A 15,458-nucleotide genomic window follows, 5' to 3' on the forward strand; every position below is an offset into this window, starting at 1 on the left:
ATCTCTTAACCACATATAATCCCACCTGTCTCTTATTATTATTATTATTAATGGCTTTATTCAATATTATATTCAGGTACAATATAGAATTAATAATAATAATAATAATTTATTCTCAAATAACAGATTGTTACATGAGGCATGCCGGTTTACAGGCAAGATCAAATTGTTAAAGAAGTTACAATTTTCACTGTTGAAAATTACTCAGCTGGGTTGATATTTCATAAGATATGAATGTAAATGGATTTCATAAGGAACATGTCAATATCAATATCACACTTGGCGCACTTTATGGAGGTAGCGTTGCAACATACAACTGATGGTCGAGAATAGATACATGCGAAGTTGGGGGCTTTTAGAAGTTTCGAACTTATATCCCTCCAGAATATCGGAAGCATTAATAACGGTGTAGGACGAAGTCACCCGTGCCATTTCTGTTTTCGGTGGAGTATCTGCAGGAGGCTGAAAAAGGTGTAAGAAAAAGGAAGGACGAAAAGCAGAGCACACAATATTCATGGAGGAATAGTTAAGGTATAACCATTTAGTATATTTGTCTGTTACTGAAGTATTTATTAGGTAAGAACATACTAATGTGTTAAAGAAAAATAAGTGTGGGCAAGGTATGAGTGGGTAAGGAACTGTATAAATGAAGGTAGTTCAAAAGAAAGTATGGAATTGTGTAATTATAAAATAAAGTGCTGAAAACAGTATTCCGATACAAATGGCTGTCTCCCTTTTTTTTTCGAAGCTGTTTGAACTCTCTTTTTTTTGTTTTTAGATTTTATAGGGTATAGAGTGGGCTTCGCTTTTAGCCAATTGTCTAGTTTGCTTGTATTAGGATTACTTGGTAGGAAGTGGAACCAATTCAGCTTTTTTTAACATGATTCAAAGTGGTATTTTGCATGAATAATTTCGCATCAATACCGTTGGTTCGTGACATCCCACTTGACATAAGGAGCCGTAATTTAATATGTTCTGCCCCACAGACACGGGTGGATTGAAGTCATCTCCCCACCATCATGTTTGCTGATCAGTAACACCACCCTCTTATAGCTTATACCATTAGTTATCTTCATAGCACTGTGATATACTTAGAGGATGTCTAACCCACAATACAAATGCTTTAGCCATCTGATTTGCTTGTAACATGGAACTAGTAGAGACAATGTATTTCAGCTATGGGCCATGATGAAAGCAATATTCACACTGACCACAAACGTAAGAGAGCCTAACATCATAAAAGAAGGGAGGGTGGCGTTACTGACCAGCGAACATGATGGTGGGGATATAACTTCAATCCACTCGTGTCTGTAGGGCAGAACATTTTGTTTAATTACGGCTCCTTATGGTCTAGTGGAATGTCACGAACCAACAGTGTTGATGCTGATTTACTTATGTAAAACAACTTTTAGGTCGTGTTTAAAACGCTGAATCGGTTTCACTTCCTAACGAGTAATCCTTTTACAAGCAAACTAAACAATCCGCTAAAAGCGAATCCTGCCCAAGACCCTGTAGATTCTAAAAAAATAAGTGGGCTTAAATGGCTTCGACCAAGAAGGGAGACAGCCATTTGTATCGAAATACTGTTTTCAGCACCATATTATATAACTTCACATAATCTCATACTATCAAGCTTCTTTCTGAACCACCTTCATTTATATAGTTCCTTATGCACTCATACCTTGTTTACACTCAGTTTCTCTAACATATTAGAATGCTCTTGATTAATAAGTACCTTGATAGCAGATAAATAGATCAAGTAGTTATACCTTAACTATTCCTCCATGAACATTGTCTGCTTTGCCTCTCGTCCTTTCTTTTTCTTACACCCTTTTTCATACCCCTTGAAATACACCACCGGAAGCAGATATGGAACGGGTGACTTCGTCCTGCACCCTTATTCAAACCGCAGGTATTCCAGAGGAATATGAAGTTGAGGTTCCCAGAAGCTCCCAACTTCACAGGGATCAATTCCCGACCGTCATTTGCGTGTCGCAACACAACCTGCATAAAGTGCGTCAATTGTGTTATTGACAATACGTTTCATACTAATACCATCTAAATTCATATCTTATAAAGTATTAACCAAGCTGAGTAATCTACTACAGCGAAAATTGTAACTTCTGTAACAATCTGATCTTTCCCGTAAACTGGCATGCCTCATGTAACAGACTGTTATTTGAGAGTTTATTATTATTATTACTGTATGTGATATATTAATAACCAGAATTTATACGTAAGTTACTGTTATAGGAAAATTTATTTGCAAATATGTTAGGTTTAATTTTTTATGGACACAAGGGTGAGGGAGGACGACTGCTTGTATCCTGTTGTAAATTCGTATTGCATTTCGTGTTCCGAGACGGTTATTCAGCTTGGAGTTCCTGTTACGCCACTACTCATATGTTCCTGTTTGAATACTACTATACTACTTTTGCATTGTCATTTTTTTCTTATTCCGAAAAAACCTCAAAATAAAAAAAACTTTTCTTCTGTGGATACCACTGACAGCAATTGAAGACAACGGTTAAAGGAGAAGGAACAGTGAGACGTCAGCAACACGGTAAGATAGAACCGACCATTGATTTAGTCCTATTGATTGACCAGTTAGTCAATACCTTTAGTTGGACAGTTGCAATTAGTTAGAAGCAAATCAAGCTGTGAATTTATGCGAATCTTACTCACTATAACATCAGTTCCAGACAACTGACTGCGTTGCTGACTACAGAGGGTTTTCCAGAGCACTTATTCAGTTTTACTTAGGAGCTTCCAATGGCAAGTCACGGAATCAGTTCTGGAACTCGAATTCATACGCTGCGCGGGGCCATCCGAACCTTCGAATCTGTACCCTTCAAGATGTAAGTTACTGAAAGCAGATCTGACATTGACCTACATTATCTTAAATATCCCTCAACATCCTCGAAAAAACTCAATTCACTTTAGCTACAACATGGAGCTTGTATCCGATAATGATTCCTTTAGACATTATTCCCTGCTTATTGTGAGTTCCGAATACAATGTGTCCACTTGTGCTTATCGAGTTTTATTCCTTTCAAGCTGGACTACTCCAGAAATTCTTAGTTTCAGTTTGGGAAGGACAGGAGGCTCACTGGCCAGTGTTAGTCCTAGCAATGATGGTCTCTCAGTTAATCCAACTTTCTTTTGAAAAGGGTCGACGGATGGAGCCTCAACCACTTGCTGATTTAATGAAATTCACTCGATGATTCGATGGGAAAGTTGATAGTCAGCCGACAAGTAATTTGTTCTGGCTTTGTGGAATTTTTGGCGTCTTCGAAAAATTCTGTTTTGGAGGATAAGAAAAATGAGGGCATATCAGGTGCGAATTTATCACTAAGTAGTTTGAAAACTATAATCAAGTCGCCTCTGGTTCTTCGATACAACGTGAATAGGTTTGGCTTGGTCAATTCAGCATCATACGGGAGCCTCACTATCCCAATGATCAACTTAGTTGCTGTTCTCTGAAACTTTTCCAGAAGCTCACTGTCTTGTTTTTAAGTAGGGGATAGCCATTAGTATGCAGTACTCAAGTTTAGGATGCACGCATTCTGAGTACAAAGTCAAAAACGTTTTAGCGTTGACATGATTAAAGGTCCTACGTATTGACCATAGAGTTGTGAAACCTTTAGGGGCTATCGCACGGCAGTGTGTAGTTTTTAATTCTTGGCTAACGATGGCTTTTAAGTCATTGTGTGTTTGGACAACAGGTGTTATTCATCGTGCACGTATCCGTACATTGATGACCAATATGCATCACAATACACTTGGAATTATTCATTGGGAACTGCCAGGTTTGGGACCATTCAGATAATTTCTACAGGCTCTTTTGAATCGACAAGCTATCACCTTTACTTCTTACCGTCCTTGATATTTTGACATCGTCGGCTTACAGCAGGACCGATGATGACAGGAGAAGAGGAAGGTCATTTACATATGAGAGGAATAACTTTGGCCTGAAACTGTGCCCTGATGCACTCCGCTAAGCACAGTTTTCCAGCTAGATAAGTTGGAGTTCACCCGTGCTCTTTGTTGGCGCCCAATTAGGAAGTCTTTTATCCACATCAATAGATTGCCATAGGATTTACTTTGACTAACTTTTAAGTTTTTTTGCCACTAACAATAACACATCCTACAATTTTACTGTATTCTTATTGCACGATCGATGGGCCAACAAAATCCTATCTTACATCTGAAGACACATTATTTTCAACGACTGAGATCCATCACTCTTATGATCATACGAGAATGTTTTTCATATGCCCATGTAAATATTACTGTGTACCTTGGAGTGAAGTCTGATGACGATCTGAATTAGAAAGTATCCTTAAGTGTCGTATTAACAATTAATGAGTTTAGAGATATGTGACTATTCGAACTATATAAGTTTATCATAAAATGATTGGTTGATACCTTTACAAGAAATTAAGCCCACTTTCCCAATAATTAATATTTAAGTTTTAGATTTCACCTTTAACCATCTTTTCTGATGAAATTAACACCACTTTTTGATGGATAGATTTTTATGTGAAACAAAACGGGTGTAACTTATTGAAGACCGATAAATTTATCTAATACTAGCTTCCTAATCATCGGACACTGAAGAAATGTACTTCCCTGACAACAATTACAACTCACATCTGTTAATAACAAACTCAGTTAGCCAGCTACAACGTAAGACCAGGCACATTTATGCATCGGTCCAAGTTGCCATACCTCGTTAGCACAACAAGATGAACACCGGATTCATTGAAGTAGTTAATTTAATGGTGGTAATATATAAAAGAAAGATTTTATATAAGGATATAGTATAGAAAGGAAGAACTTAATGAAGCAATTTTAATCTAGAGGTTTAAGGGAAGATAAAGAGTATATGCACGTACGCCATTGGTGTATACACTCTTTATAAACTGAGTCTATTTGCGACAGTTTCCTGACCATATTTATTTAACCTATTTTATGAAAACCAACTGAATGATTTGAAAAAATGCACTTTTTCCAAGTAAAAAAAAAACAAACAACAACAAGATATTCGTGATTCATTACTATTATTACTATTTGAGAAACTATTCAAAACCTTAATGAGGTATCAGAAATAAGATACAATAATTCCATAGACAACTAGAAGAGTTCATTGTAATCTATCTACACATAAACGAAGTTATAAATATACATCAATTGTTTATGCTAATATTCTTTACAATAGAATTGAATCATTTAGAAGACGACAATAAGAGCAGTATGTATTTAGTGTCAGTCAGTCAGTCAGTCACAACGTAGAACTTCGTACGTACGTACATCAGTTCGAGTTGCCATACCACATTAGCATAGAGATACAGTTGTCAATTCAAATCCCATAGTATTGAGGGTATATACATACATAGTTTATATCACAGGATTAAAGTGGTAAAGGGAAAAAAAGTAGCAAAACTTACATAAATGATATGATAAACAAGAAAAGAAAAACCATAGAAAAATTCAAAATATCCCTGCAAAAATCACCTCATTGTGGTAGATTAACTGAAAGATTGTTATTTTATATTAGTCAGTCAGTCACAACGTAGAACTTCGTACGTATGTACGTACGTACATCAGTTCCAGTTGCCATTACCATATTATTACTTAATGAGAATGATTTGTTGAAAATAGAATTGGTATTATTGTACCACTAATTAAAACAAAAACTTCAATGATACTTAAACGATGAATATGTGAGATTGAATTTAAGTATAGATTTGATTTAGGATAATTATACATGATAATGGATTCATGACTATTATCTACAGTATATAATGCATAATTGGATAATGGTGATGCTACTGCTGCTGCTGATGATGATGATGAGGTGGATACATGATGATGATGTCCTGGTTTATTATTTAATGAATCAGTGAATAAATATAAATTAGAATTTGTAGTATCATTTACAGTATTTAAATCCATAGTACTACTATCAGTATTGGATGAATTAATTAATTCTGGTAGAATATGTGTAGCCGCAACATAGAGAAATGTACCACCTGATAATAAAAGAGCTAAACCTGTTCTTGTTGAAGCTTCACTAATATCCTTTAAGAGAAGAAGAAAAAGAAGAAGTATGCAAATATATATGAATTATTGATATGAGAGTAGATTATATAACTCAACTTTGATTCATACTATCAGGAGGGGTTTTATGGAGATTTAGTATTTTCATAGTTGAAAGCGTGAGTCAATTAAAGCTAGACCACCAGGTAAAACTACTACTAAATCTTCATAAAACCCCTTCTGATAATAATAATAATAATATGCTCACTAGTGACTGACTTCGAGCGGTAAATCCAAGAGTTCTAGTGAGTAGTAGTGACCAGTGGAGTTCAAACCACGTCTGTTGTGAGATATCAACTCACTGAAGACAATTGGTGAACGGTTTGATTCATACTGTAATGTGGGTTAATTATATCCACATAAGTAGTATATTACGATGGTCGGACATTGAATGTATTTCAGTAGAAGATCGATGAAGAAAGAACGGGAACCAAATGCAATTGGTATGAAAATGCATGAACAATAATAATCGGAGATGATGGATTGATATTTACAGAAGGAACAGTCAAGATTGAGACTATTGATTGTTTGCAAATTAACTATATACTATATGATTCTCATATTTCATTGTTTTATTTATTTATTTAAACACATAAATATTGGTACAAGAAGACACCAGATACATATGCGCCACACAAATCTGATTTGATTGGTGTGAGGGCTGTGATACTACCCAGGTGCCAAAACTGAAGCAAGTGCTTTTCTTAGGAGTCACACTCGAGACTTTGACCTAAAGGTCTGATCCACAAGGCAGTGGAGCATCGTGAGGAGATGCAGTCCCATGGTAGGCAGTGATCAACGATTGATTCATATGTCATTTGTTCTTTCAGGACACTGGAGCCCATGTGCATCATTGTTTTGGAATCAAGGTTTTCCAACTCCCATAGGTGGACTCGCCCTGTCTACCAACCCGGTTAAAGAGCCGGACCTTCGCTTTTCGTCCTCTCAATTTCGTAAACAACCGTCATGCAACGAGAAGGCAGTGAGATATTCTGTAATTTCCTGACTAAATATATTCGTTTGTCCCCACTTGTTTTCTTGTTCACTATAATACTATTCCTTCAAAACATTTGCTGAAATCCTTTTTTCTTTCTTTTTTTACTTATTTTTTTTACATAATTTTAATATTTATCTCTTGATTTTTACTTATTTCCATCATAAAACTGATCTTTAAAAAATTTCGTGAATTCTCTAATTGAATATTTCTAGAATTCGGCAACTACTTAACAACAACAGCAACATGTTTTCAGCTTCCTTACTTACTTACACCTCTTACCCCTCGTGCACGAGCATAAGCCACACACCAGTTTTCTCCATCCAACCCTGCCCTGGGCAATCATTTCCACTTCTTTCCAGTTGTTATTCATCCTTTTTATATCTGATTCTATTTCTCGGCGTAATGTGTTATTCGGCCTTTCTCTTTTTCACTTCCCTTCCGGATTCCAAGTTAGCGCTTGCCACGTGGTTCTGTCTGGCGATTTCCTCAATGTATGTTCTATCCACTTCCAACATCTTTTCCTAATATCCTCCTCAGCTGCAAGATGGTTTGTTCTCTCCCACAGTAGGCCGTTGTTAATAGTATCCGGCCAGTGAATGTTGAGTATTTTGTGTAAACAACTGTTTATAAATACTTGTATCTTCTTGACGATGGTCGTAGTAGTTCTCCACGTTTCAGCTCCATACAGTAGAATTGACTGTCTTGATGTTCATATTGAAGATTCTCACTTTGTTTTTCAACTTTCAACGAATAATTATGTTACTCATTTAAGTGTTATATAATCTCTTTTATTGAATGAATTAATGAATTCATTATTTGACATTATTATCATAATCATTTATTCCATTACAATATTATTATGTAATACAACTAGCTCTATGTGATTAGTATTAGTTTATTATTATATACCTATACCTATATACATACAAACAATGTTATGGTTATACCAGTATGAATGATTAAAACAAAAAAAACACTTTTGGCCAACAGGAGATTGAATTGAAAAATTAATAATAAAAAGAACATGCGAATTGAGTATGATCATTTAATGATTGCATGATGAATATTAAAGATTTGATTGTAATTACATTGTATAAAATAATTATGAAACGTATGAAATGTCATAGAAACTAAAAATATAGAGAATAATTTGTGTAAAAAACCCCCCTTCTGATACTAATCCTATGCTCATTAGTGACTGGCTCCAAGAGATATTTCCTTGAGTTCTAGTGAGGAGCAGTGACCAGTCGAGTTCAGCCAGGTCTGTTGTGAGATATCAACTCACTGAAGACAATTGGTGAAAGGTTGCTGGAACATCGTGGATTGGTTGAAGATAGACATTAACACTATTGGTGTTATAACTTGTGGCCGAGTGGATGCCCTGTTAATGTATGACGTGCCAATTAAGGAAGAGCGAATTACCGATTGGAACAGTGACACACGAAAACCGCACGAGCAGTCTAGAGTACGTATCGGTCCTGCTTCTGCCTAGCCTAGCCAGTCAACTCCAGAACAGACTGACCACATCGTACTAATATAATAGAAAATAACATTTGTACAAGATTCAGCCAAATATGGCTGCGAATGTGGGAGGCAGTAATTAATAGACTAGGGACAACTTAAGAATGGTAAATCGTATAACAATAGTTTATAGTTCAAAATAAAGCTTACAATAAGGAAGACACGAATATGAATAGTTTAGTTACTTAGTGATCATACGATAAAAATATATGCATAATATTGGTTCATAAATAGATCCCAAAGTTACCATTCATTATCCTTATCGCGGCATAACAATTGGATGTCCGGCTCAGTGGTCTAGAGGTTAAGCGCTCGCTCGCGAGACTGATAGGTTCTGGGTCCGAATCTCGTGAGGCGGGACCATAAATGCGCACTGCTGAGGAGTCCCATAATAAGACGAAATGGCTATCCAGTGCTTCCAAGTTTTCCATGGTGGTCCAGCTTCAATCGACTCATGATTTCAACTATAAAATTACTGTAAAATCTCCACAAAAAACCCCCTCTAATAGAATACAATTTATCAAAATCATTAAACTTACAGTATCAGTTGATGATGTTGAAGATAATGAGAGATAGAAATACGTGAAAAATGAAGCCAATGGAGAAGAAAGTGAGAAAGCAATCATATGTAAACGAATTCGATCACGAGTTAATCCTTCATGTAATAGAAAACATGATAAACCGAAAGCTGCTGGTATCTAGAAAAAGAAAACAAAACAGACGAACAATATTTAGATTGATAAGATTCTAAATGATTCCATATTTATTTAAAATTAGTTTCCATTTTAAATACACTTTGTTTATTCTAATTTACAAATCAACAATGTGTATGTAAATACAATAAAATCATGTACTCAATGAATAACTAATTAATTTTAACATGGAGAGCAAGCCGAGTACACAACATAGAACTCAGACTTTGTAAATGAGTTTAATAATCTATTTGAATACCTAAAAAAATGGACATAAGGAAGCACTGAATATATATGCGCCACACTTTGACATTCGATTTGTGTGAGGGCTGAGATAATCCACAAGAGCTCAAACCGATATGGGCGGTTTCCATAGGAAGCCACACTTCGAGCCTCTAATTAAAAGGTCTAGTCTATAAGGCAGTGGGGTAACATCAGGAGATGCGGTTTCATGGTAGTCGGTGACCAACAATTGGTTCATATGCTATTTGCTTTCTCATGATTCTGGAGCCCATGTGCACCATTCCTTTGGAATCAGGGTTTTCCATCTCCCCTTGGTTGATTCTCCATACACACAAACCCGGTTAAAGCGTCGGACATTCACTTTTCGTCCTCTCAATTTCGTAAACGACCGTAATGCCGTGAGAAGTCAGTGAGTAGAACTTTCCTGAAAGCGGCTGTACACGTGTGGCCATGTGAGAGGATTTCGAGAGAGATAACTCTCCCTACCCTCGGCCTTACCAGAGCATTTTGGGGCTAATGGATATTATTTATGAAAACAAAAATGTCCAATACAATTAATTGGACAGATTAGTTTACCGAATTGTCGATAAAAACACGAGGAGATAAATTGCATTATTTATTACACAGAACAACGTTAGAAAGAAAGGAACTCTTTTACCAAACGTTTAAAATCCTATTTAATTAGAACATTATATATACATATATTCTCTTTTAGGCATCATCGATGAACAAGAAGGATCCGATATAGACGTAAAGGCGATGATTGGCAAATCAAGGACAGCATCCCTACAATTCAACAACATATGGAACTCAAAACAACTGTCTGTAAGCCAACATCACAGTCACAATCTTCAATACAAACGTTAAGACAGTCCTACTGCATGGAGCTGAAATGCAGGGAAATAGAAGCAGATATGAAAAGGATGAATGTTAACTGGAAAGAAATGGAAAGGATTGACTAGGATAGGGTTGGATGGAGAGTACTGATGAGCGGCTTATACTCCTCCACGAAAGGTAACAGGCATAAATAAGTAAGTAATATTCTCCTTTAAAATTCATAATATTATACCCTACAATTGAATTCACTGACTAACCAGTCGCACATATTTTAGCCTGGTTTATTTCCTATTTTAAAAAAAACAACTTACAATCATTAATAAATGATCAAGGAAAATAAATTGTAAGCAAAGATGGATAAGGGCTAGCAGTGGAATCCAGTTGGACGCGCGTTTCATCCTATTTGTGACCCGTCAGCTGGATGTACCTGAATCTCAGAGTTGATATTCACTCTGGGATTCGAACCCAGTACCGTTCGCTTCAAACGATATCACGTTATTCACTCGACCACTAAGTCCTGATAGCCACTTGCTCGTGCAATGGGGCGAAGTTTAAATTCACTTATGTATTGTTTGTTTGAATCTTCCCATTGATGTTTAAGACTACAACTGGACAGTCTCTTATTGGCATATGTGCATACTATGCGTATTGCCTCGATATAGCCTTATTTCACAAGTATTGTAAGTAAATATGGATAGTGGCTAGCAGTGGAATCTAGGACGCTCGTTTCGTCCTATTTTGAACTCGTCAGTATGTCAATTAGAGACTGATCAGTTACAGTCCTAAACATCATTTGGAAGATTCAAACAAACAATACTAAATGAAGAAAAATAAATAATTCAATACTTGAACACATAAAATCTTACTTTATGTAAAATAATAGCTAAAAATAATATTAATTCCAATTGTAATTGATTCAATGCAAATGCTGAACCAATTGCTAATCCATCTGCTAATGAATGTATCACTAAACCACATGTAACAATTAATCCTTTATGATTAGTTGATTGAATTGAACCAATAGATGAACCACCATTACTATTCAATGTTTCATTGACTAGATTACTGGGGTTACTAGTACAATTCATGTTATTAGAAGAAGTTGTATTCGTTGTATTGACAATTGTACCAGTATCATTATTCAATCTATTCATTAATGGTATATACAATATTGAACGATAACATAATTTCTTCAATCCAAATAGCATCGTTTGACAACATGTTAATTCCAATATAGTATAACTCATTTGATCAACTAATAACATAAATAAATAACCTAATAATAATGCAATACCAACTTTTTGATGAATATAACTACTACTACTATTATCATTATCATCATTATGAGTATGATCATGATCAATGTTATTCGGTTGCTTCATTGGATCATTGTCTTTATTTATTGATAATGGAAGATTTTTATCATTTGTCAATTCCACTGTATCAGCCATATTCAATCTCTACAAAATGAAGATCAATAAACAGAGAGTATCTTTTAATAAGGGTGAAATCTAAAACATTGTACGACAAAATGGATGATTTCATAGTATAATAAATCAAAAATAAGCAACAAAACAGGTGCAGGACTGAGTGGGTTGGAGAATGCTGGTCGGCCGCCTATGCTCCATTGGGAGTAACAGGTGTAAGTAAAGTAAGTAAGCATCAAAATGTGTAATTATTAATTATAAACTTGAAGAACTACTATAATCATCATCAAGGAAGTACAAGTAATGATAAACAATTGTCTACATAAGATTATTCTATTATACTAGTATTCGATCATAGGTGTCTTCGAAGCATCGCTCGTATATCCTGGGACCACCGGGTAAGTAATGCAGTTGTTAAGAAACGGGTACTAGGTAAGGATGGCAAATCGATTGATGAAGTAGTGAAACTTCATCAGTTGAAATGTCTGGGACACCTGTTACGTATGCTCAACCACCAACTGCCTCGACGTGCAATGTTTCATGGTGTAGGAGTAGGTTGGAAGAAAGCTAGGGGCGGTCAGACCAAAACGTGGCACTAACCCATGAAGTCACTGACAAGTGGACTGAGCCATGATGGTAAATGTAGACTACCTGGTTGGGATCCGCGAGACGATAGCAATCGATGGTTAGAGACCTTGAATAACATGGCTCAAAATCGTTTGCAATGGCGAAGGTGCATCCGCTCTTTGTGTTCTACCAAATTATAATCTAAATTCTTCATGTCTCTATCTTTTTTCTCTTTCCAAATTTATTTCATTGGATTATACTCCTTGAATAACATCTTCAAACCCTAATCTTCCTGATTACTGTTTATACTCTTACTACTTCTACCACTATGGGATTTGAATCGACGACTGAATCTCTGTGCTAATATGGTATGGCAACTCAAACTGATGTACGTACGTACGAAGTTCTACGTTGTGACTGACTGTCTACATAGGATATTGAATGTCCGTTAGTCGGATACCATCAGGAACAACCTATTGTAGGAAAGAACAAACCAGCTTCCAAATGAGGAAAATTATGAAAAGACAATGGAAGTAGATAGGACATACATTGTGAAAACCATCAAGATGCATCACGAGATAATCCCTAACTTGGAATTCTTAATGGAAAATGAAATGAGAAAGACCAAAGAACATATTGAGTGGACAAATGGAGGCAGACATCAAAAGGATGAATAGCAATTGGAAACAACTGGAAAGGACTCCACGGGACAAAGTTCGATGAAGAATCCTGGTGAGCAACCTAAGCTCCTTCATGAAAGGTAACAGGCGTAAGTAACTATTCGTGTAGATTTATTACTGTAGAAAGTAATAGGAACTATACACAAAAGAATATTCCGCACGTAAAGATAAAGCTAGACAATTCCAGAGTAGTAAGCTTTTTTAAGATAACAGACACTGATTCGCTTGAATTTATTTGGAAATAATTATCCTAAATGCAGACCACAATTTACCAAACCTTGAATTAACCAACACATAATAAGAGCTGACTGACGCTTCGTACTAGTTACAACCAATAGTTTTCGGTGGTTCAAAGTTTATCGAAAGGCTTTCTTACATTTTCATGGTTTGGAAAGTCGTTATGTTGAAAGTTCAAACTTCTTAAGAGATCTAAGATATGATCGAAATGTATTTTCAGATATCATTTGAATTTCAAGTCTTCTCGATTGATTTGTGCCCTTCACAAATTAAATCAATATTCTTGATCCATGACATTTTTTTCTTGGCAAAAATTATATAAATTTATTTGATTTCCATTAAATTAGTTGTATAACTCAATCATTGAATTTGAATTATCACTTTACAGGAATAAGTTTTTTTATTTTGAATAGCCCTTAAAATCCATTCGGGTAAATGAAGTAAAAATTGGTTTCAGATTGAATATTGTCAATAGGTCGACCCTTTTAGTACAATTTGTGGTAGCTCCAAACTGTAAAACTTAAGCTGTTAATATCAGTCCGACTTATTTTAGTATACAGTTACACTTAAAGATGTAGGATACCACTCTTAACAATCAAGGTATAAATCAAGTCTTTAATCTGTAGTCTAGCAGTCTAACATTTGATTCTTATCCATTACAACATGGCGTTAAACCTTAGTCAACATTTAGGAAGTGAATCGGCATTTTGATATTGCGTTTATCGTGTAAAACAGATTAAGCATTCGATCAAGTAGTTGTTTTACACACAAAACGTTTTTGTGATTATAAAAAGATTTTCTCAGGACTTACACGTGAATTCGGCAGATTTAAGTGGTTATCTTTATTCGAAATAAGGTTAGAATGTTGATGTTTATGCGAACTGCAAATGACTGCTATGCCTTCAGGAATGACCACGACTAATGCAGCGCCCAAAAGTAGACCAGCACCAAAAACAGTTAGTATACGAATTTTCGACTATAATTAAGTTAGATGTACATACCTTCAAGTTAATAAACAGTAACTGACTCTTTTGAGATGTAATAAATAATACAAAACTCAGAAAATACATTGCAGAAGATCATAAAATATGCACACAATGAACTTTAATGGAATATGAAGGGAAAAACTTTTACCGTAATAATACAGCAATTACCGGAAATAAATAACACCTGTGGATTAATTCAAGGTTGTATATACAAAATTCTAGTCACAGGACGGAGAATTTAAGCCCACTTTAGGATGTGGTTGTGAAAACCATCCTTAAAATGTATAAGGTAACCACAACGTTGTAGGTCCTCCACTAACTACGCTTTGAATATTATCAGATAATAACATATTACGCAGATTATGAAAAATCCCAGGACGGCGAGGTAGGCTGGTCTCTGTTCATATAGTACATCCATATGTTCACTTGCTATCAAATATTTGAATGTTATCACCTGCATTATATGTAAAAAAAAACCGAAATCACTACAAACTTTAATTCGCTAGACAGGACCATGTTTTCCAATCCTTTGTTAAACGAGGGGTGTGGTTAGAAAGTTCACTGAAACCTACAAAGCCCTTCAGAAAAACATCTTTGGTAACGGGATGGCACAAAACAACCTATTTTATCACTCCTAATCAGCAATAGCAATATGTACGGTTTTTTAAACTCCCGAATCCTTTATAGATACTCCATCAGTAGAATTCCGTAAGCATCTAAATATGGAAAGAATTCTTAACTTTAACTAGAAGAGCGCTACTACTTCGGTGTACAACCTGTTGGTAAAGTCGAAATATTTACATCGTGTCAGAGCAAAGACCGACCCGCACATGTCTGCGGTGCCCGGAATTGGTGAATTCTATTAATGAGCTAACACAGGCGGTCAAGTAGAGACAGAGCTAATCATTCACTGTCTTACGTTCTGATTAACAGAAAGGACGTTCTTTTGTATGGATAAGCAAAAGGTAGCACTACAGAAAAATTTCCTTTAGACGCTTGACCGGATTTACTCTAGAAACTTTTTTGTGATATAAACATGATGAGAACATATCATCAAATGATTACTTACAACCCAAATGACTTGGTTACTTGTTATTTCTTCAGTGTTGTTGAAACATGTGGGCTACGACCTGGGGTGAATCGCGTCTAAACTTATGTGTATATTAAGT

The 15,458-nt window shown here is 35.6% G+C and overlaps 1 protein-coding gene across 1 annotated transcript; it reads right to left on the reverse strand.

Moving 5' to 3' along the window:
• Positions 1-5,637: 5,637 nt before the first annotated feature.
• Positions 5,638-14,373, reverse strand: Smp_162920 (putative zinc transporter ZIP domain-containing protein; the record flags this gene model as incomplete). The annotated part of the gene is made up of 5 exons (XM_018790237.1): positions 5,638-6,084; positions 9,160-9,318; positions 11,259-11,852; positions 14,115-14,279; positions 14,305-14,373. 5 exons carry the CDS (start codon positions 14,371-14,373, stop codon positions 5,638-5,640), a joined length of 1,434 nt encoding a protein of 477 aa, XP_018655600.1.
• Between the last annotated feature and the right edge of the window lie 1,085 nt (positions 14,374-15,458).

This window comes from Schistosoma mansoni, chromosome W, assembly GCF_000237925.1.
Source record: "Schistosoma mansoni strain Puerto Rico chromosome W, complete genome".
NCBI lineage: Eukaryota > Metazoa > Platyhelminthes > Trematoda > Strigeidida > Schistosomatidae > Schistosoma > Schistosoma mansoni.